Source organism: Hyaena hyaena, unplaced genomic scaffold (assembly GCF_003009895.1).
Source record: "Hyaena hyaena isolate Hyena2069 unplaced genomic scaffold, ASM300989v1 scaffold_35, whole genome shotgun sequence".
Classification (NCBI taxonomy): Eukaryota; Metazoa; Chordata; class Mammalia; order Carnivora; family Hyaenidae; genus Hyaena; species Hyaena hyaena.
In genome coordinates, this window is record NW_024080667.1 from 1,719,648 (window position 1) to 1,736,627 (window position 16,980).

General features: G+C 51.7%; 1 protein-coding gene across 7 annotated transcripts in view; it reads left to right on the forward strand.

Annotated features, from left to right (window-relative positions):
- The window catches only part of FHAD1 (forkhead associated phosphopeptide binding domain 1), a 126,569-nt gene that overhangs the window by 95,316 nt on the left and 14,273 nt on the right, over nt 1–16,980 (forward strand). For 5 of the 7 annotated variants that reach the window (XR_005527846.1, XM_039229067.1, XM_039229071.1 and 2 more), the window contains exons 21-28: nt 3,682–3,855; nt 4,336–4,561; nt 6,118–6,202; nt 6,727–6,833; nt 8,755–8,914; nt 10,862–10,994; nt 14,562–14,688; nt 15,336–15,469. Coding sequence is in view for 6 of the 7 variants with exons in the window: in XM_039229067.1 (XP_039084998.1) it covers nt 3,682–3,855; nt 4,336–4,561; nt 6,118–6,202; nt 6,727–6,833; nt 8,755–8,914; nt 10,862–10,994; nt 14,562–14,688; nt 15,336–15,469 (1,146 nt within the window). In the remaining variant the exon portion in view is untranslated. The remainder of the gene's footprint in view (nt 1–3,681; nt 3,856–4,335; nt 4,562–6,117; nt 6,203–6,726; nt 6,834–8,754; nt 8,915–10,861; nt 10,995–14,561; nt 14,689–15,335; nt 15,470–16,980) is intronic. The other 2 variants (XM_039229070.1, XM_039229072.1) reach the window with 1 other exon arrangement.

Below are 16,980 nucleotides of genomic sequence, written 5' to 3' on the forward strand. Positions count from 1 at the left end.
CTTTTTTTTTTTTTTAAGTTTTCTTGTTTATTTTGAGAGAGAGAGAGAACTTCAGCAAGTGAGCATGAGCAGGGGAGGGACAGAGAGAGAAAGAGAGAGAATCCCAAGCAGGCTCCACACTGTGAGCACAGGGCCCAATGTGGGGCTCAATCCCATGAATTGAGAGATCATGACCTGAACTGAAATCAAGACTTGGATGCTGAACCGACTGAGCCACCCAAGCACCCTGAGAAATTAACATTTTTAAGTAGATTAGTCAGGACATCAAATGGATCGGGGATGAGATGAATGCTAAAAAAAATAATAAATGTGGGTCAGTGAAAAAGGGAAGACCCAGGCGGCGGTACATTCTCTAGATGAAAATGGGCCGATTGCTCATGGCTACTGGGCCGTCTGTGGTACACAACCCCGAGAGGACCTCTCCTAAGGATCATCACATAGAGGACTCTGCAGTGTGTCCAACAACATCCCCAGCAGCTTTAGAGAGAGCGACAGGGACATCAGAGGGTGAGTCTTGTGGCAGCCCTCGAGGGGTGGCCTCACACCAGATGCGGAGAAACGGGACCCCTCCCCAGGAACGTTCCCCGTTGACCAGGAAAGACCAGGGAAGTACAAGGTCAAAGAGGCACCCAGACATAGTTATTTATTCACCTGCTGTTACACTCGTCTACACAGAAGAGCAGTGGAATGTTTGTGGTTCACCTACGCGGGCATAAGAGGGGAGGAGGGACAAAAAAACCCACTCCAGACCCTTGCAGACCGTGAACCGTGTTCTCCTGTCCCTGGGGGAGCGGCTGAGCTGCCAGCGAGGGCCAGGCACTGCGCTCTGCCCTTGGGCAGCTTCACGGCCCATCAAAGAAACCATTTGTTTGCCCGGGAGAGACGGGGACAGCTGGAGTGTCTCGCTGTGAGCTGTAGGTGACAGGCTGCTCTATGGGGGACACCTGCCCACGTCCTCAGTGAACTCCTTCTCTGGCTGGGTCTGCACGATGTCTGCCCTGCGATTCCTCAGCGGTAACAGCGACGGTAAAGCCCCGAAATAGAATCAGATGGGGTCCGGCGGTGACATGAAGAGAATGGAGCATCTCCCAGGTGAGGCCCCAGGAGGCACCTGAAGAAAATGGGTTTTTCCTGTTATTTTCAAATCCGTTTCCTTCCCCAGTGATAAAAGGAGCAACTGTTTGCTCCAGAAACTTTGAAGGAAATTAAATACTACCCACGATTCCACTGAGCGCAGTTACCATTGGTGACGTTTTGATAGGTTTCCTCCCAGACCGTCTATGTGTTGGTCATTATTATAGACCTCAACAGACATTAGCCTGTCACACTGTGTCACTGATCTGAATGCTACTTTTTTTTTTTTTAACTTAATACATTACAAAAATGTCTCTAGGTCATCGAACATTCTTCCACGACCTGCCATGGATGGAGGACCTGGGTTTGCACTCTGTTGGATGGACCCCAGTTTATCTACCTCTCCCCCCAAGGTTGGGCATGGGGCTGTTTCTCACTTTTCACTAAAGCAAAAACGATGCTTGGCTGAACATCCCTGCACATCAGCCTTTGTGCCGTGATGTCCGCAGGACAGATTCCCCAAAAAGGGAATCAATGGGTCACAGCACGTAAATGCTTTCAGCCTTTTGATACACATTCCCAGTGACCTTCCAAAATTGTCATCCCAGTTTACACTATGGCCAGCAGGGTCTGAGGATGCCCAGCGCCACATCTTGGGAACATATTTTAGATTGGATTAAATAACGTTGGCAAAAAGGCTGCATGCGGTATGGTTCCAACTACGTGTATGACGTTCTGGAAAAGGCAAAAGTATGGATAGAGTCAAAAGACCAGGGGCTGGTGGAAGGGGAGGGATGAGTGGGTGCAGCACAGAGGACTTTGGGGCAGCGGAACGGCTCCGTGGGATGCTGTCATGGTGGATTCGCGTCATCCTGCATTTGTTCGGACCCGTGGGGTGCACAGCATTGAGTGAGCCCGAGAGTAAACTATGGACTTGCGGGACTGTGTGGTGTCATTGCCGGTTCATCAGTTAGAACAAAGGTACCAGCTGGTGCACCATGTTGGTGATGGGGGAGGTTCCCCCAGCACAGGGGGGAAGCGCCTGTAAGAGAGCTCTGTGGCGTCCTCTCCATTCTGCTGTGAACTTAAAACTGCTCTTTTTTTAATATAATTTATTGTCAAATTGGTTAACATACAGTGTATACAGTGTGCTCTTGGTTTGGGGGGTAGATTCCATGGCTCATTGCTTATGTACAACACCCCGTGCTCATCCCAGCAAGTGCCCTCCTCAGTGCCCATCCCCCATTTCCCCCTCTTTAAAAACAAAGTCAAGGGGCACCTGGGTGGCTTAGTCGGTTAAGCGTCCGACTTTCGCTTGGGTCATGATCTCGCGGTTCGTGGGTTCGAGCCCTGCATCGGGCTCTGTGCTGCCTGCCAGCTCGGAGCCTGGAGCCTGTTTCGGTCTGTGGCTCCCTCTCACTCTGATCCTCCCTTGCTCACGCTGTCTCTCTCTCTCTCTCTCTCCTAGAAATAAATTTAAAAAAAAAAAAAAAAAAAAACTTTAAAAATAAAGTCAAGGGGCGCCTGAGTGGCTCAGTTGGTTAAGCGTCCGACTTCGGCTCAGATCATGATCTCACGGTTCATGGGTTTGAGCCCCGCATCAGGCTCTGTGCTGACAGCTCAGAGTCTGGAGCCTGCTTCAGATTCTATGTCTCCCTGTCTCTCTCTGACCCTCCCCTGCTCACGCTGTCTCTCTCTCTCAGAAATAAATTTTTAAAAAAGAAAAACATTAATAAAAAATAAAAATAAAGTCAAGTAGTGGTGCCTGGGTGGCTCAGTCAGTTGAGGGTCCAACTCTCGATTTCGGCTCAGGTCATGATCTCACAGCTTATGGGTTCCAGCTCCATGTGGGGCTCTGTGGTGACAGTGGAGCCTGCTCAGGATTCTCTCTCCCTCTCTCTCTACCCCTCCCCTGCTTGCTCTCTCTCTCTCTCTCTCTCTCTCCCTCAAAATAAATAGACTTAAAAAAAATAAAAACAAAGTCAAACAAATAAGTAAAGTTTGTGAAGCCCCCACCACAGAACCCATCATGAAGCTCACATTCCACGTGGTTTGAGGAGGGGCTCACGGAGGAGAGTAGAATTTGGACAGTCCGGGATTGGAAGAGTGAGTTCCAGGAAGAGGAATGAGGTGTGCACACACACGGCAACTCGAGTCCACCTTGACAGAGCCCAGAGCGAAGAGGGGAGGGCCTCCCTCCGAAGCCAGGGAGGAAGGTGGAGGAGGGTGTCGGAGGCAGACCCTGTGGTGAAGGGGTGAAGGAGCTCGGCCCATTTATCCTGGAAAATAGATTTAGGGAGAGACATGACATCCCTCCTCAAATATTTAAAGGGCTGTCTCATAAAATAGAAATAAAACTTACTCACTGTGCTCCTGGTGACGGAACGGAGCACAGAGACCAGAAATCACAAGGGGACAGTCTGAGCTGGAGAGAAAAGAGAACTCTATAATAATTGGAACCTTCCAGAAAAAGCATGGACTCTGAACTGACAAAGGAACAATAACAGAATAGAGTTCACCTCCTCTCTGAAAACAAGGGTAGAGGGGCGGCTGGGGTAAATATTTATTCCTGAGTTTCTGTGAATTTGCTGTTTGCTGTTTGTCCAGGAAATAGACTTAAAAGAGCAAAAGGAAGATGTTTTAAATAATAAATTAAATGACGCACTGGCCATTGTAGAAGAGACTCGGAAAATGAAGGCGGCCGAGAGTCTAAAAGTTGAAAGCCTCACCATGAAATTAAATGAAACATTAGCTGAACTGGAAACGGCCAAGACAAAAATGGTGAGTTGGTGCCTTCCGGGGGTGGGAGACTCTTCCCCTCTGAAAGATCACGATACCAGGAGAGCTCGGGACTTAGGCCAGACCGATTCCTGGTGTGCCACCCTGTACATCACAGGTTGCTTAACCGCCCTGCACTCTACCTGCTAGATGCCAGTAGCATCCTCCCCCCAGTGGTGACAACCCAAGATGTCTTCACACTTTGCCAAATGTCCTTTGGGGACAAGAACCACCCTCTACTGAGGAACAGCGGTGTAGTATGAAAGGTAAACAGAAATAGGCAGTCAGGAAGGGCGTCTCTGAGGAGGTGACATTGGAGCTGAGACCTGAAACACGAGAGGGAGCCAGCCATGCAAGGAGCTAGGGGAGGAGGGTACCATGCAGAGGGGACAGCACATGCAAAGGCCCTGAGGCGGGTCCCAGTCCTGTGCCAGTGGCGTCACACCCAGCTCCCAAGAGCACACTAATTCCCTGTCCCCCCAGATCATGATGGAGGAGCGGATGCAGCTACAACAGCACACGGTAAAGGCCCTCCAGGAAGAACAGGAAGCCCAGAAACATGGATTTGAAACAGAAGTCATGGAATACAAGGAACAGATCAAACAGCACTCCCAGACGATTGTGAGCCTAGAAGAAAGACTGCAGAAAGTGACCGCGCACCACAGAAAGATAGAAGGAGAGATTGCGACTTTGAAGGACAATGACCCAGGTTGGTCCAAAGAGATGCCGAGAAAATCGTAGCATTCGGGGCAGGCCGATTATCCCGCGGGTCCCCATAGCTGGTGGGTAAGGAAAGGCTGCACCTCACTTGAAAGCTCATTTATTCTCTGGGGATGCCATTTTCTTCCTGTTCCACCATGAAGTTGGCCCCCTCGAGGCCCAGGTTAGACAGAAGCCACAGCCATGCGAAGGGATGCCATTTGTGCCGAGCCGGTGAGCCAGTGGAGATGCACAGGCTGCCAGGCCGCCGGGGTATCTGAGCAGCGTGACGGGGAGCGGCCTTTCCACATGCAAACACCTGGCACGGGGGCCTTTCCAAGGCTCCTCTCTGTCCCCGGTGATTTGTGACTTTGTCTAATGGACTTTTGTAACCAGCCAGTGTTGGTCTCTTAAAAAATAAACCCAAGAGGAGCCGACAAAAAGGACTCAGAGTTGTGAGCACGATCGTGAGCCTAAATGACCAAGACAACGCAATTTATTGCAAAGACGCTGAGCTCTCGGAGGAGAGTTCTGGAAGTTGAGGCCTAGGACCAGGGTTTCTCAACCCCGGCACCACTGACGTTTGGAACTGGCTAGGCCTCTGCGGTGGGGGCGTCCTGCGCACTGTGGGCATAGAGCAGCGTCCCTGGCCTCCACCCGCTGCATGCCAGCTTCCCCCCCTCCCCCCCCGGGGTGGCTACCAAAAGCATCTCCCATCATTGCCAAACGTCCCCGGCGGGCAAGCTCACCCCCGGTGGAGAATCATGGTCCTGGTCTCAAGCCAGTTGAGAAGCTGTCGGGACTCATTTCATGCTTTCATTCACTCAACACTCTTAACTGAGCGTCCGTCAGGCTCCAGCCTTGTTCTAGGCCCTGGGGGATCCGTATGGACGAGCCCGGCAGGGTCTCTGCAGTTCACCGGATTCCTGCCCGGACAGGTGACCCAGGGTGAACAGGGCGCCGTGGCAAGGGCTCGGAGCAGGACTCAGTTTCCCAATCCAGGTCCAGGTCAGAGGGAGGTGGTTCAGCTGGGACCCCAAGAATGACTACTTCTTTGTCACCCCCCACCCATTTCGCTCACTTCCTGCCATAAAGCAGACATTCTGTAAGCCCCCTGGTGATTGAATTAATGAGGAGGTGAACGTGTGACCGGGGGTGAGGATGAAAACCAGAAGGCAGTGGGCTGAGGAGTAAGTGGGAGGCGAGGACAGAACGAGACTTTTCTGGGAAGAACGGAGGAATGGGGAGGAGGTGTGGCCCAGGGGTTAGCGCTCCGGCCCTCGCCTGCTTAGTGAGTGGCCTCCAGCAGGTGTCTGTCATCCCGCGCCCGTTTCCTCATCTGAAAATGAGTAGCTGGAAAGATTTTGTGAGCTCATTCTTGGCGGGCGAGTGGGGCCAGCCGGTGCCACGGAACACCTGTGGGGCTCATTAGGCAGAGGGGGCGGCGGGGTGTGGGGAGGGCCGCTAAGTTGGAAAAGATGCAGGTGTGTTTATAAAAGCAAAGGGGAAGGAAAGCATTGGTTGCGCTGAGGACAGTAATGAACCTGACGTGTCCCTCTGATTCAGCCCAGGAGGAGGCCATACAGCAGGAGCCCTCGGCCGCACCTCCGATGGAGAGCAGCGTCAAAGACGAAGTGTGCGACACCTTGATGTGAGTACCCGAGGGGGCTGGACACACCAGGCCAGAGGTCCCCTGCTTCTGGCCATGTCGTCAGAACCTGAGAAAAAGAGTTGAGTCTGGGGTCTTCCTGCTGTTATTTGAATTTCCCAGTTCCTTTAGCAAGTTGGGATGGTATTGTGGAAGGATCTGGGTGGATCTATGCCCAGATCCCCACTCAACCCCTTACAGCGGCGGGGCCCTGGGCAAATCACGTCTGTCACCTTACTATACCACAGCCTCCTCGTTTATGAAATAAGGAGACATTTGTCATAGCTCAGCCTCAGCCCAAACCCAGCCAGGGTCCTCTGTTCTCTCACCATGTATCTTTTTGCATCGAATTAAATTTTTGTTCTGAGAATCTTTAAAGAACACGCTTATCCCTGTTGCTGGGGCTGGTGTCCCGTGGACGTCAATGATGAAGGGACACTTTGCATTTCTACCTGGCCCCGTCCAGGCACTGGGGATGCCACGGAGCCTGAGGTAGGCTGACTGGGCCTTTTTTTGGTGAATTTCAGAGGGGATCTCCTGACGGCTCAGAAGGAAATCCTATCTCAGCAGGAAGTCATCATGAAGTTAAGGAAAAACCTCACGGAAGCCCACAACCGAATGTCAGACTTGAGAGGTCTGTATGAGTGCCCGTGTCCCCTGACTTCCTGACCTGCTCCGAGGCGGGAAAGAACACACTTAAGAGTTGGAAATGCTGATGGCACAGAGCCTGCTTGGGATTCTCTCTCGCTCTCCCTCTCTCTCTGCCCCTCCCCTGCTCACTCACGCTCTCTCTCTCTCTCTCTCTCAAAATAAATAAATAAACTTAAAAAAAAAAAAAAGAGTTGGAAAGCTTAGCGTTAAAAATCCCATTGACCTAGGACACCTGGGTGGCTCAGTTGGTTAAGCATCCGACTTCCACTCAGGTCGTGATCTCACGGTTCATGAGTTCGAGCCCCGCATCGGGCTCTGTGCTGACAGCTCAGGGCCTGGGGCCTGCTTCAGATGCTGCATCTCCCTCTCTCTCTCTGCCCCTCCCCTTTTCTCTCTCTCTCTCAAAAATAAAATAAACATTAAGAAAATTTTTTTTACTCCCAATGACCTGCTTTCCGGGGCCGTCACAGCATTTGTACCTCAGTCAGCAGGACATATGCCTTATCAGGGGCCACATGCTGCATCTTCTCTGCACTGAAATGCAGCTTTTGACTCAGAGGATTTGTCTCTGGCAGCAAACGTGGGGAAGGAGGGCAGTCGTGGGCTTGCACAAACCCTAGCACTCCCCAGCTCTGGGACCTAGAACGAGGGACTCTGTCCATACCTCCCCTTCCTCTGATGCAAAATCACCTACAGCACACCTGCTTCCTGGAGTCAGCTGGACATCAGGGGCCGCCTACACTAGGGAGGGACAAAAGAGCATGAACAAGTCCGGCTGAACATTCCTACTTTGCCCGTCTCACCCCACCCCTATCACCGTTCTCTTATTTCTGCCTCTCCTTGCTTCTTATGGCCGTCTTCTCCTTCCCAGCGCCAGCCTCCATAAAGCCGAAAGGCTCAAGCGGGCAGGAGTCAGGAGATAAAACTAGGTTCGGGGAAGTAGAGGCAGGGTGAGGAACACTCCCCGTGGCCCTGTCTCAAACCCTGTGCACCCCAAAACCTTCAGTGGTATTTGCTCCCTATGGCTCTAACTGTTCAGGCTCCCGAGGCATTTATGACCAAATTTTTCAAAGCGTGATTTTTGTTCATACTAAGACGTGAGAACGTGTAGTAGAGAGGCTTACCGAGTCCAGCTCTAGACTCAGAAGACGTTGGACCCCGTTCAGGATCTGCCATTTATTAGTCACATGCGTTGTTTAGGCAAGTCACTTTACCTCTCTGAGCCTCAGTTTCTGCATCTGTGAAGTGGGGGTGCTACTGGTAGCTAACCTATGGGGTTACTGTGAAAATTGTCTCAGTTTGGATTTTCCCAGGGGCTGACCCTGAGAGCAGAATTCTGCAGCAGGTGGCGTATTTGAGGGGCGATCCCAGGAAACAGCAGCGGTGGAGGCGGCTGAGAAGCAGGACAGGGCCAAAGGCAAATAACAGCTGTGTTGTCAGTCAGGGCGGAGGGGGCAGCTGGAGCTGAGTCCTGCAGGGGACCGCAGGGGAGCAGGGCACCTACCAGCCGCCAGGCCACCCGCCTGAGGGGTGAGGAAGCTGGTCTCACCTGGCGCAGTTGGAGGCTGTCGCACCTGGCAGACACACAGGAGTAGAGCAGACTCCAGAGCCCTTTAGAACGAACGTCCTTAGGCAAACAGATGCAGAAGCAGGCAGCTGGAGGTCGGCCAGGGAGTCCAAAATGCCATAGGCACAGAGGCGGGGCCCTGACAGCTGGAACCCGAGGGCGTACTTGGCTGTTGTTTGCTAAGATGCAAGCAGACCCCTGGCCGTTCCTAACGCTCCCCGAGAATTCCTGGAGGGTGGGCCCGCCTCATGGTTCTTGTAGGCCTGGCAGATCGGCTATGGCCCTGGCAGAGACCTGAGGTAGGAGACCCCCTCACCAGCTTTTCTGTCTCTCCCAGGGGAGCTTAATGAAAAGCAGAAGATGGAACTGGAACGGAATGTGGCGCTGGTCCAGCAACAAAGCAATGAACTGAGAGCGCTCAAGGAAAAGATGGCGCAGCTGACTGGCCTGGTGGAAAAGAAGGACAGGGAGCTGGGGGTCCTCAAGGAGGCACTCAGGTGTGTGGGAGGGGTCCTCATGATGTGGGGAGCCCAGATACACCCAGGTGCCGAGGGAGCCTCCCACAAAAAGGGTATGCAGTAACTGTTGGAGAGATGAGTGGATGGATGGATGGATGGATGGATGGGTAGATGAATGAATAAGTGGATGAGTAGATGGGTGTGGGTGGGTGGGTGGATAGATGGATGGATGGCTCAGTGGAGAAGTGAGTGGGTGGGTGGATGGATGGATAGATAAGTAGGTGGATGAGTAGATGGGTGGATGGGTGGGTGTATGGTTGGATGGATGGATGGCTAAGTGGAGAGGTAAGTGGGTGTATGGTTGGATGGGTGGATGAATGGGTGAATGGGTAGATGAGTGGATGGATGGATGGATGGATGGATGGATGGATGGATGGATGGATGGATGGATAGATGGATAAGTAGATGGGTGGGTGGGTGGATGGGTGGGTGGATGAGTAGACGGGTGGGTAGGTCGATGGATGGCTGAGTGGAGAGATGGGTGGGCAGATGGATGGATGGATGGATGGATGGATGAGTGGGTGGGTGGATGGGTGGATGGGTAGGTGGATGGATGGGTGGATGGGTGGGTGGATGGATGGGTGGGTGGATGGATGTTTAGATGGATAAGTAGGTGAATGAGTAGACAGATGGGTAGTTGGATGGATGAGTTGGTTAGTAGGTGGATAGATGGATGGAAGGCTGAGTGGAGAGTTGGGTGGGTAGATGGATGGATGGATAGATGGATGGATGGATGGATGGATGGATGGATGGATGGATGGATGGATGGATGGATGGATGAGTGGGTAGATGAGTGAGTAGATGGGTGGGTAGATGGGTGGGTAGATGGATAGGTGGGTGGGTAGAAGGATGGATGACATGTGTTTCATTGCTTCACAACCTCATCATTTAAAACAGGGTTTTGCTTAGTTCTGTGCTTCTCACACATCCCTGCCCCATATTCCAGATGCTAGGTCTCCGCTTACATGCCAGTTCCTCCAGGAAGCCCTCTGTCACTCACCCCTACCAAACATAGCCAAAGGCTCCTACTCTACCTGGGGTCTCTCAGCCCCTGAACTCCATCCAACCTAACACTTCTCACATAGCCAAGCTACTATTGACTATTTAATTGTCCACCTTCCCCATGAGGACCCCCATATAGATCTTGCTTGCTGTTGATTCTCCAGCATCCACACAGTGCCCGGCACATAGGGAACCTAATAAATATTGATTGAACAAATGTATAAACTGGGGTACCAGAGGTTAGCTTAAAATAAATGTGAAATTTCATTGTCATCCCATGGATTAGTCTAAAAAAATACATGTGAGTTTGCATTTTCATTCATAATGTGTCCTTATTTTGACCTAAGAGTCATGTTTCTTCCAAGAAAAGCTGAGTAAAATCCACATCTTGTGAAAAACCCTGTAGCTCTCTATTCCTCGTGGCTCACAGCCATGCCAAGTTCACACAGTGGTTGAAAGAACAGGTTCCAGACCCAGGCTGCCCAGGTTCAAAGCCAGCCTCCTTCACTTACAAGTTTCATGACCGTGGCCAAACTGCTGTGTTTCTCTTCCCTTGTCTGTAAAACGGGGCAGTGAGTCTCTCCAGCTGATGGGACTGTTATGAGAAACAGAAGGGTTAACACACGAATGTGTTAGAAATGACAGATATGCAGTAAATACCACAGCAGGTGTCCCACGGACCTAGTATGGGAAACAAGGGTGGACAGGTGCCTTCTGTCCTGGCCACGATTTTTGAAGTCGCCTGAAACTAAATTCTCTAGAAATCTACAGGCAGGAGACTTGAAGGCCTGAGGGTTTTGGTTACCCGTAAAAACAGAGTTCTTTTTTCTGTTCTGCCAGTGGCTACAAAGGTCACTCATGGTTCCTGGAACCTGGTGCCGCCAGCCATCCCTTCCATCCAGTGACTCATCTTCTCTGCCCTAGGGCCTCGCAAGAGAAACACAGAGTCCAGCTGCCCAAGGAGAAGGAGCAGAGACCCAAGAACACGACCCAGATGTGTGACATCTCGGTGCAGATAGAACCCGTCCACACTGATATTTTCCTGAGCAGTCAAGAGGTGAGTGTCACCCGGTCCTGGATGCCTGGCGGGACATGCTACACAGGAGCCCCGTGGTGTCTGTCTTTGCTCCTGAAAATATTGTCATTCCGAGTTCCAAATGTTGCACTTGCTTCTGTGAAAGGTTCAAAATGGAAAGCAGCCGTTCAACCCTCCAACCCCCTAGCCCCCAGTCACTGGAGGTCACGGCTGCCAGTCACATGCTGTTGGGCACATATGTCCTTAGCCCCTTTCCTCATAGAGACTGCCCTACCCTCTAGACGGGCATGGCCGTGCGGTGCTCGAAGGTCAGGCTCACATCCGGGCTGTTGGGTTTCATCCCCGAGTGGGACTTCTCCACTCAGAAAAGGTGACCTCTGGGAGGTTGTCATGTGTCACCTCTCTTGTCTGGGAAGTAAGGGTTATGACAGCCACCACTCTGTGAGGTCATAAAGAAAGAAATTTGATTTATGCACATAAATACACACAACCTATGTATACATGTTTATGTAATAGATCTGTTGGCAGGGGCGCCTGGGTGGCTTAGTCGGTTAAGCGTCCGACTTTCGCTTAGGTCATGATCTCACGGTTCGTGGGTTCGAGCCCCGTGTCGGGCTCTGTGCTGACTGCCGGCTCAGAGCCTGGAGCCTGTTTTAGTCTGTGACTCCCTCTCTCTCTGACCCTCCCCTGATCACGCTGTCTCTCTCTCTCCTAGAAATAAATAAAAACCTTAAAAAAAATTTTAAAAAAATAGATCTGTTGGCAAAATGATGGTATCAATATATAATATTATATATATAATATTAGTATATATAATATATATACTGCAACTCGTTTTTCTCCCCACCTAACACTATATAGAGGCCATCGTTTCTAGTAAGTATGTACAGACCTGCTTTGTTCTTTTAAATGAGGGCATAGAATTCCACAGTGTCCCTTTTATCCACCCCTGTCCCCTGCTGGTGGACATTCATAGGTTGCTTCGACTTTCAAACGTTGCTGAAGTTGATGTCCTTGTAGGTATGTATGCAGAACAGAGTCCCAGATGTGCAAATGCTGGGTCCGGAGGGCATCCGAAGTTGTGCTGGGTAGGGCCAAGGTGCCGTCCCAAAAAGCCATACCACTTACACTCCAGACATGTCTCTCGGTGACTTCCCTGGGGGGTGCCTGCCTGGGGACCCCGGCTGCGCAGCCCCCCCACACCTCTCCCGTGAGTGAGAACAGCCCGCACCACACGGCCCCTAAAGGTGGCACTCACATTCTGCCCCCCGTGGCGGGGGCTGGGATGCCTCCCACGGTCCGTGGCAGGCTGACTATGGGGTGCAGTGGTTCCTCAAGGCCTCGGTTTCCTGGAGCCCGGGGACCTCCTTTTCCCCTTTGCTTTATGAAACTAGAGGCCCAGGGTGCTTCGCTAATGAGCTTTGGATTTGCACTTGGAAATGGGGCCAAACGTGCCAGCTTGCCTTCTCGCTCTATCAAAGACGCCATTCCCCTGCCAAACAGCAGTGAGCCAGGGCCGCCCGCAGCCTGGAGGGCCCGGCGGCCCGGCCAGCTGTCCTCGGCACCGTCGCTGCCCAGAGCACTTGAACAAAACTGGAAGTGCTCAGGGCAGCGTCGAGCAGAGTGTGAGCTGTGTGGGGCCCGAGCGAGTCTCACTCCGTCTCTGACCCGTTGGAGTCCCAAGCTCTCAGTGCAGGACCCAGGCACACGCACTCACCCGTCCAGCACCTACTGAACGTCCGCTGTGCACCAGGCCTGGTGCTGGGCGCAGGGGAAGGTGCACAGGGTTCCCGTTCGCGCCATAGGCCCTCAGACTCCGCACAAGTTTGCTAGAACGGATTGCTGACCTGACGCCAAAATTAATAGTTTCTCTTATGTGGTGGGATTCACTGATGAGGATGTGGGAGGGAGGCTGAAAGATAAAAGGAAAAAAGTATTTGTTCCCTCTCAGGGTGGCTTTCCAAACTGGGGCTACTTCCTGCTTGCTAAGCCACAGTGGGTCAGAGGGCGCAAGAGTTGTATGAGAAAGAGTCTCCCTCTTCTGTAAATAAACAAATTCCCAGAAGAGCCATGAGCAAGGGTCACATCGGGCTCAGGCTTCAGACAGAATAAAGGCTGTCACCCAGCCTCGCTGCTGTGGCTGCCCTACCCCCACATCAGTAGCCCCTGCCCTCCTCTCCACACCCATGCACCTGCACACCCACATCTCACACACACACACACACACACATTTCAGGTGTTTACTCCTGGGCAGATGTACACCCTGGCTCATATAGAAGACAGCAAGACTCATATAGAACCAGCCTGGGAGGAGTGGGCCAGCCACGCAGGCTATAAGCAGGCTGAAGACAGTGTCAGGGTCAAGTGAGGTCCTACTAGGTGCGGACAGGGGTGGAGCACCCCCTTCTTTTTGCTGGTGATCCCTGGTCCCAGCCAGAAAGCTAGGACAGGCTCCTTCCCACTCCTGTTTCTGACCTTAGTTCATTCAGTCTCCGTAACGATTGAGCATCTACTTGGGCACAATGCTGGACTCTGGGACACCACAGTCTCCAATGGAGACAAGGACTCGATTCTCACAGAGCCGTGTGACACACAGAATCCATTACTGGGCTTCACAGGGTCCCTGAACCTCCAGAAGCTGTATGCAAATTTTTGTGTGTATGTGACTTTCTCTGAACCTTGGATTCTTCCTAATCTGAAAGGTAGATGTGACCCTTAAGAGATAGAGAAGACCAAGGGGCGCCTGGGTGGCTCAGTCAGTTGACCATCCAACTTCGGCTCAAGTCATAATTTCATGGTTTGTGAGTTCAAGCCCCACGTGGGGCTCTGTGCTGGCAGCTTGGAGCCTGGAACCTGCTTCGGATTCTGTGTCTCCCTCTCTCTCTCTTCCTCTCCCCTGCTTGCATTTGTTCTCTCTCTCTCTCTCTCTCATATGAATAAACATTTAAAAGATAGAGAAGACCCCTCCTTGTCATCCCCTTCATCAGCCCTCCTGTAACTCTGTGCCTGGTGGCTACCATATTGGATGGTGGAGATATGGAATATTTCCCTGGTCACAGAGAGCTCTGCTGGACAGTAGAGGCTCCAGAAGTCTCAGAGGAAGGTTTTCCCTTCTCCAGGCTAACAATGAGCCAGTCTTTCAAACTCCCCCTAGCAAAAATTGGACAAACCATCCTTATTACCAGTCAAGAAGAAAATATCACGTGTTGTCATCCAAAAATGCCAAAAATGCCCCTTCTGCTGCAGAATTTGATTGGGATTATTCTGAAACAAGACCCAAATGACAACAAATAGAAACCCAGGCATAGCAGAATATTAGAATAAAATTTAAAACGTGGGGAGGGAACAGAGAGGGGGTTTTATTTATAGATATGCTAAGTAGGTAAGAAAGCTGGAAATCTTCCTGGATGTGACTTTATATTTGAAATGAAAATTTTAAATCCCTTCTGTGCCAAAGCCCCTTACAGTAGCTTCCAAGGTACTAAGTGACAGGGTCTCTGCTAGCCACGAATTGGGCGTGTTTCTTGGAATATAAGTGGGGGATTCTGACCACTAGTAAAGCTGCTCTCTGCACCTTTCTGGCCACAGGAATCCTTCAGTGATCTGGGGGCCAAGTGCAAAGGGTCCCGACATGAGGAAGTCATTCAGCGTCAGAAAAAAGCCTTGTCTGAACTGCGCGCCCGAATTAAAGAGCTTGAGAAGGCCTGCTCAGCAGGTAAGTTCCCTCCCTGATGGCTGTCCCAGCTCACGGTCCTGAGCCCCAGATTTGGGGTCACTCCGGGCACTGACAATCGGCCAGGGCTGCCGTCTCCTGTCCCCATCACTTCGTGGTTACGAAGGACATTGTGATACAAGGAAAGATGGCAGGCATGGTCTCATAGTCAAGGGCAAGCCTTGGTATTAAATAAATAGGTTTCACGAAAAACTCACCACATTGTCCTTCTTTTTCTCATTTCGCTGTGGCCCAGTGGGAACTTGGTCATGGACTAACACTGCAAGGATCAGCCTTGGGGAACCTTCTAGAATACCCTGTTTAGAGGGGATAGCATTCTCAAGACACTGCTGGGGGAAGCACTGAGCTAGGACTCAGAAGCCAGGGTTCAAGTTCCATCCTTGTTCCCGTAGCGGAAAGTTCACCCTCTGCGCTTTGGCACTGACACCTTCAAGGCCGCAGCCCCCTCCTGGCTGTGTGACCTTGGACAAGCTGTCCCCCTGGCTAGGCCTGCTTCTCTCCTGCCAAGGGAGGGTAGTGGACACCAGCACCGGCCCACAGTAAGGGTCCCATAAAGAGCAGCCGTGATTATGAGGTGCGATAAGTTCTTCTCAACCCTTTCTTTTGACTCTCAATTATTCATTTTATAGATCATAAGGACCACCTGAGTGAACCATTTCTAGACTTAAAGACTGTCAGAATGGAAACAAATGTCCAGAAAACATTGGACGCGAAACCTGATCTGCCAACTTCCTCAAGAATGGAGATCAGAGTGGTAACCAAAGAAAGTTGATCCCCGCGGGGACTGGCACGTGGAAAGGGTGGGCCTGGGGGCAGACGCTAGCGTGCGCTCTGACACAGCTGTGAATGTCCGTGGCTCGGGGCCGGCCCTCCCTGGTAGTCTGGCGTCTGTGCCAGTACCTCAGTGACCGTACTGGTGACCCCACGTCTGACCAGAGAGGTGGCTTTCCATTTGTGCCCATAATGACTGTTTCATAGTATTTAAATAGTGTCCACTCAAGAAAACCTCCCTTGAGAAATTAGTTTTATTTGCTAGGATTTTCAGAAGTGATTTGATTGTTACATTGAAGGTGCACTGTACCTTAAATGGATGTTGGACGGGTGTCTGATATGTGGCAGTGGACAGCTCAGGTCAGTGTCACTCACAGGGTCCCCTGGGCTCAGCTTGCTGCCACAGCTGGATCTAAGCCACGCACCGGCTTTTAGAAGAAATAACAGGGATGCCTGGTGGGTTAGTTGGTTGAGCATCCAACTCTTGATCTCGGCTCAGGTCTTGATCTCAGTGTCATGAATTCAAGCTCCATGTTGGGCTCCATGCTGGGCATGAAGCCTACTAAGAAAGAAAGGAAGGGAGGGAGGGAGGGAGGGAGAAAGGAAGGGAGAGGAGAGGAGAGGGGAGGGGAGGGGAGGGGAGGGGAGGGGAGAGGAGAGGAAAGGAAAGGAAGAAAAGAAATAACAAAGTCCTCCCAACTGTACCAACATCCCCCTGCACAATTTTTCTAGACACTCACTAGGAATGTGAGCCTCCAAAATGTGTTGGCTTTCCGGATGACCCCCCACTGTCTGAGGTTGGAAAGGGAGGCACGGTCTGCAGAAGGCAAGCTCAGCTAAGAACATCTCCCAACCTGCTTCCAAGATTTGCTTTCCCCTTAGCACTGGCCATCTCCCACCTCCAACACCACAGAGCAGGGACCCCCCCCCAACCCTCTCAGAAGGCCCCCATCCTCCAAGCTTGGCAATAACAAAAATTAAAAGAATAGAAGGAACAGGAAGAAGGCTAGCTCGCCTCTGCTAAGTGTTTCCTGGGCGCCTGGCGCTGAGCTAAGCTCTCGTCTGTCATTCAGCCAGTTATCATTCACCCCTCACAGTGGCCTTGGGTTGGACTCACTGTTATGCCCATTTTATATATAAGAACAGTTTAAGACTTCAGACAGTCAGGTACGTCACCCAAGGTCACAGCATAATGACTGATGGAGCCAGGAATGGGTCTCTGGCAGCCTGTCCCTAGCCCTCTGCTAGTCTCCAGGGAAGGGCGTGGGGGACCGTGTGATTGAACCCTGTAGACCAGACTCTTCCTTAGGTGCCCCTCCATTAGGAAAAGAAGGGAACCTGAAGAGGGGTGCAGAGGACAGCACCCAGGGCTGGGCACGCTCAGCGATACTTCACATTCTTTTGCAGCAGGTCTGCCCAGTTGACTGTCATCTGCAAACCCCCTCCTTTACCCTCATCCCTGTAGAGTGGAGACAAAGAGTCCATCCTTTCCTGTCACAGTCA